Raw genomic sequence first — 5,633 nt, forward strand, 5'->3', positions numbered from 1 at the left:
ACATCACAACTATGACTACACCTCCAACCCACATCACCACCCCCAGTGGAAATACCACCACAGGAGGTAAGATTATATTTGTTTTCTTTATTTCAGATATCTTTAATGACATTCTTATTGGTGTCAACCTACACGTTGCAATTGTACAACTTTAAGGCTTTGTAACATTGTCTTCTCCAGTGTGGGAACAACTTTCTATAGCGGAATTAGTCTGGAAAGGTTGTAAAATGGGCTATTTTTTATTTTTTTTAAAAATATCTAAAAAGATTTCTTCTGCAGGACACTGGGATACCTTATTTTTTTTAGCTTTGTTTTTCCTGTATATTATGCAACTGTTAGCTTTTCTTGGCTACACTTTTGTAATTTTTGGCATTTTTAGGTCTAGGCTAAATTTACCTCATTTTCTTCTTTTAATATATACATTTTACAGTATATGATATAGACATATTTTATCACACTTTATAGTTGGCATCTTTAATTCATTTTGGACCAACAAACTCTGTTGACTCTTTTGTATGCCCTCATGTAACATCTTTTTGTGTGTGTTTGAATAAATGTTATTTATTTTACCACAATGGTTAAAACACTTTTGGTTAAATTCAGCATAAAGACCTGTGTTAATGTTGTCTGTTTAAAGCCAAGAAGCTGATGTAAATCTAATCATTCTCTTTTTTTCTGGTGCGACAGTGACCGCCAATACCACATCCTCCCCACCCATTAGCACACAAAGCCCAATCGTCGGTATGTAACTGTCACCCAAATTTGTAAACTTTGTGCATCCTTGTGGTAAAACACAACTCTTGTTTACATTTAAAATGTAACATTTACCAACAGAAATTACTAAGAAATGCAGTATGTTTAGATGATGACAAAATACAGTAAATATCTAGTAAAGATCTGTGTTTTCTTCTTTACAAAGTCTAGTATCATCGCACCTCTGTGTTTAAATTTTTGTTTTGATTTACTGGTTCAAGATCTACGAGTATGAATATCAACAGTTGTAAGCCCACTCCTGAAACTTTTACATTAACTTTTTCATACTGTACTAGTATTGCCTGTCCATCACAGCCACAATTAAAAAAAAAAGTTTGCTACCATTTCTCATATGGGACCTTTTACAGGTTCATCCAAACCATATCACATGAGATACAAGTCGGATGTCCCTTGTTCAGTGTTATTTTTTTCATGTCTCCTCAGTGTGTCCAGCCAGGCCATGCCCCTTAAATAGTGTATGTTTGAACAGCGTTTGCCAGTGCATCACAGGAAGCTACTTGATGAATGACCGCTGTGTACCTGGTAACAAATAATGTCATGTGAATGTTGAAATCATAATATTTTGTTGTACTGAAATTTTCAATGCATTAACTTTTGCTTTATTTTCTCCTCTCCCGCACTCAGCCCAGGTTTTTCCAGGTCAGCTTCATTTCAGGTCCAGGAAATATGACCCCGAGATGAATAACAGGGCTTCTAAAGTTTTTCAGAACACAGCAGCAGAAATCTCAGCTGCGGTAGGTGGTGAACTTTAATTATACCTTAACTATATATGATGAATGCCACGCTCTCTCAATAAACTACCTTTTGTTCTGCGTTTAGCTCAACAGGACATTATTTGGTCAGTCGGGATATGTACGATCTGAAGTTGTGCAACTACTGTGAGTTGCTTTCTTTTTCATTCTACAATAATAAATTAAATTATGCAATTTGTCAAAGATTACAAATCATATCCTTTCCTTAAACCTCCAGAGAAGGAAGTGTGCGAGCAACTGTGAATAACATCTATAAAAACACCGAGCTCACTCAGGAGCAGGTGGATCAGACCATTCAGAGAGCTGTAAAAGAAGACAAATTTTTTAATGATACCATTTTTGAAAGTAAGTACAGTAAAAATATTAACAAGGGTTAGAAAGAGAACATGTCATTTGTAAAATAATGTTTGGTTTCTAATAGTTTCTTTTTCCCTCATGCAATTTTAATACATGCACTTACTCAGGTACGGACCTCTGTAGGCAGCAGCCATTTCCATGTGATGTCTCCACCACACGATGCGTAAACACAAGTGGCCAGGCTATTTGTTTCTGTAGCGAGGGCTACATTTCCAATCCGTACTCAAACTCAAGCTGTACAGGTAAAGACAACTGTTCAAATCACCTCTTTCTTTTGGCTGTCAAGATAATGTGTCTATTCCCTTGTGAAGATTAATGAGATTATACATTTCAATGGTTTGACGGCCCTAGTATTTACAGTGTGTTGCACTCTGAGTATAAGAACAAATGACCCACTGCGTCAGGGAATATATCAGACATTCCCTTAAAAAACATTCACAGACTGGGCTACAGTGAAGAGAACTCTATAAAAACGCCCTTGTTCTGACTTAGTACTTGTGTGTGTGTATGTATGAGAGAGAAAGAGGCAGAGAACCAGCAGGATGTGAGACATAGACACAAGGTCAAGAGTCTTAGCCTTTTTCTACAAGACAGACTTTGACCCACACCTCATTTATCTCTAAAATGTATTTCTTTTTAATGGTATTGTTACCCTGGAAACGAGCAGAAGAATCAGAGATTCTTTTTCATGAGCAGGGTTGTGACCAAGGAGATTAGCTTTAGGAAGAACAAAAAAAGAAAAGAAAAAAGAAAAACAGACCAAGTCTCAGACTCATTTACAATCAGTGTTAGGAGCATTTTAGGTTAGTACTTGGATAAATTTGCCCTAATACAAACATGTTTATGGTTCTAAGCTGGCATTTTCGTTATCTTAAGGATACAGTAATTGTTTGGCTAAATTTAATTCCTCTCTATTTGTTTTTAGTTTTAAATTATTAGTGCATTATTTAGGATCAAACTGCAGCTTTTCTATTTTAATGTATATTTTGTGGGTACTCATAGACAACTACTGTAGCTATGTAGTTAACTGATTCTTGCTTTGTTCAGTTAAATTTGATCTGGTTTTCTTCTTTCCTTATCCGTTGACTACGAATAACATATTTAAAAATACCAGCACTGTTCACAGGCTTTTGAGAATATTAACCAACTCGGGGAGAATTGAAGGCGAACTTTAGCGCGACATTTATGAGCTCATAAAACTTGTTGCTTTGTCTGACTATTTATGTCTAAATGGGAATGAGAAGAAGCTGTGAATAGTTATATCTGTTATCACTTTTATGAATCTTTTATTTTTTGTGGCTGCATTATTTGTTTTTATTATTATTATAAGCCAAATGAACGTTTAGTGTTTCTTTTTTCTTCCTGTGGTTTCTAATCCATGATTTAGAAGTGAAGCTGAAATGTTTTGAAATCTGTAATGAATTCTGCCCAGACCTGGGAAACTGGGTACTAACTGTTCGTTGTGATTTATGCTTCCCAGACGGAGAGGTTAATTTTCTTAATTTTCTCAATTTTTTTCCAGCTTGTCCAAGTGGTTGGAAGGCAGTAAATGATGAGTGTGTAAGGTGAGAACTGGGAATTTATTTATGGTTTACAGTCAGGTAAACAATGTCAGGAGATGTTTGTGGTCAGCAGGGATTGGGAAAAATGTTCTTAAAAGTTCCAAAATGTTGTCTGAAATTCTCAACGTTCATATATCTGAACACAGGGGTCCTCGATTTACGATGTCCATGACCTTTGGCTTTTTGGCGTCACGTTGCCACACTCAATGTATAAACCTATTTTGAATGTCTTGTTCTCTCATTCCGACAAGGCAGACTGCTCTGTTTTCATGCTGTCAGTGTTGAGTAAAGAAAAACAGCACACCGTGTGGTCAAATTGCTGCACATATTTTGTGACTTGAAATGTATAATTGTATGAAAGTTCAGACTTGGGGCAAATCCAAATCACGACGCAGATAGGAACCGTACCCGACATAACCCGAGGACCCCCTGTGTATTTAACTGCCAATTTGGGCAGTATAATAATAATGGACTGCTTTTGTTAGTTAAACTTTATTTAGTTAATGCAGTTTATTTACCAAAACTGATCATTATATTATATTGTTTTAATACTAACCCAGCTCCACTGGCTTATTTTTCAGATGTTCTTTCGGATACTCCGGCTTTAACTGCAAAGACTGTAAGGGAAAAAAACATTATTTGAAATGTAAAGTGACTGACTGAATGAAGCACCGCTTTAGTTATACACAATATATTTTACACTGTGTGTTTACAGCTTCTCTGCTGGCAGTGGTGGTCGTCTCCTGTGTTCTAGGAGGAATTCTACTCATCCTGCTTCTGGCTAAGCTCATATACCATTACTGGTACGGATGTTTCTGTCAGGGACTCTTTTTATCTGAAACAAATGAAACAGTTACAGTAGACCTTGATTCCAGGAAATACATTATATTTGTATATAAAAGGTCTCAATTAAACCAAACATCCTTTAGTTGTCTCAAGGAAATGTATTTGATGTTAGTGACTTATGAAACCATAGATGTTTGTTCCAACTTTTTTGTAAATGTAGTTTTGTTGTTGTGTAGGCGCCGCTCTAATGGCAAGTCAGACTACAGCAGCAGCCCTTATTCATCAGATAAACAGAACCAGCCTTGGCCAGAAGGTGTCACCTCCATCCCTCGGGCTACCACTCACTGGGATGCACCCTCTAACATAGAGATGACAGAAGGGGGCAGCACTAGAGCACTGGTGAACAAAAAGGATCAGTCCAATGGATTGGTAAGTTCCCATTAAAATTCTCAGAGTCAAACCGTCGGACTCCTCATCTGATTGCAGTCGTGATGCTAAATCAGAAATTCGATATTTTACTTGTTTGCCGCCTCTACTATTGAGCTTGTACTTTGATTCATTATCACAATCCCCTAAATTGCCAGATCGATATTTTCACCATCAAATGAAAATCTTGAATAATGTGATACTATCGGCCAATGAACCAGCTGCTGTATGTTTGGAAGCCCAAACTGTACCTGCCCGTGGAAAGAAGATCAGACCTCAAATTGGACCTTCTCATAGTTTAGACTTTATTATCACATGACCCCGACTTTTAACATCATACTTGAGACTTTTCAAAACCATTTTACTCACCTATGGACTTTTTAGTGCTAGACGTTGCTCTCTATATTTCTGACTTACACTGACGTAGCCTCCTACTCTTGGCCTTGCTTTTCTTGACTTTCTTGCTTTAGGGATTTCGGCTGAAGCAGTCAGGATGGAAAAAGGTAAGGGTATGACACTGATTCTTGGATTCTGATTCTTCCTCATATTTTGATTTTGTCTTTGTTTTCCACAATTGAAAGTCCTGGTGCATTCTGGGTGATGGGCAGCTTCACCTAGTTGGTCATGACTGTGGCCCTGTGAGTGAGCTCGGGGGGAAAAAAATCACATGTTGTTAAAAAACAAAATCATGTTGATGTTGTAATTCTTTGTGTCATTGGGTTTTGAAGTGTTTGTTTTTGGATGTGTTTTATTTATTTATTTTTGCCCTCCCTCAGACTCACACTAACTCTTTTCATTCGTGTTACAGACTGGATCATATGATCTCAACCCAGAGGTAATGAAGACCTTCAAAGGTAAAAATAATTCTCGTTACTCTTACCTGGTCCAAGGCCACGAGAACCCATACTTTTTACCAGGAGATGGCCAGAAAAGCTGAGCTTCTGCTGCCCACTGAACTAAACTGAACTGAATCTGA

General features: G+C 37.2%; 1 protein-coding gene across 2 annotated transcripts; it reads left to right on the forward strand.

Moving 5' to 3' along the window:
• Nucleotides 1-6: 6 nt before the first annotated feature.
• si:ch211-198m17.1 (protein HEG) lies at nt 7-5,627 on the forward strand. Of its 2 annotated transcripts, XM_008329476.1 has the most exons (13): nt 7-66; nt 688-741; nt 1,198-1,296; nt 1,399-1,508; nt 1,594-1,652; nt 1,744-1,871; nt 1,991-2,125; nt 3,406-3,448; nt 4,027-4,064; nt 4,161-4,248; nt 4,468-4,660; nt 5,128-5,160; nt 5,466-5,627. In XM_008329476.1, the coding sequence occupies exons 1-13, from the start codon at nt 12-14 to the stop codon at nt 5,592-5,594; spliced, it is 1,164 nt and encodes a 387-aa protein (XP_008327698.1). In that variant the 5' UTR covers nt 7-11; the 3' UTR covers nt 5,595-5,627. The 2 variants fall into 2 exon arrangements, with proteins under 2 accessions (XP_008327698.1, XP_024920574.1); XM_025064806.1 differs by lacking the exon at nt 5,128-5,160.
• The last annotated feature ends 6 nt before the right edge of the window (nt 5,628-5,633 follow it).

This window comes from Cynoglossus semilaevis, chromosome 17 (genome assembly GCF_000523025.1).
Source record: "Cynoglossus semilaevis isolate Cse_v1.0 chromosome 17, Cse_v1.0, whole genome shotgun sequence".
NCBI classification, from domain to species: domain Eukaryota; kingdom Metazoa; phylum Chordata; class Actinopteri; order Pleuronectiformes; family Cynoglossidae; genus Cynoglossus; species Cynoglossus semilaevis.

Coding starts and splice junctions, on each gene's coding strand:
- si:ch211-198m17.1 (XM_008329476.1), top strand. CDS start 12: ATGACTACACCTCCAACCCACATCACCACCCCCAGTGGAAATACCACC. Junction 4,249..4,467: donor AAGCTCATATACCATTACTG/GTACGGATGTTT, acceptor GTTGTTGTGTAG/GCGCCGCTCTAATGGCAAGT. Junction 5,161..5,465: donor AGCAGTCAGGATGGAAAAAG/GTAAGGGTATGA, acceptor TTCGTGTTACAG/ACTGGATCATATGATCTCAA.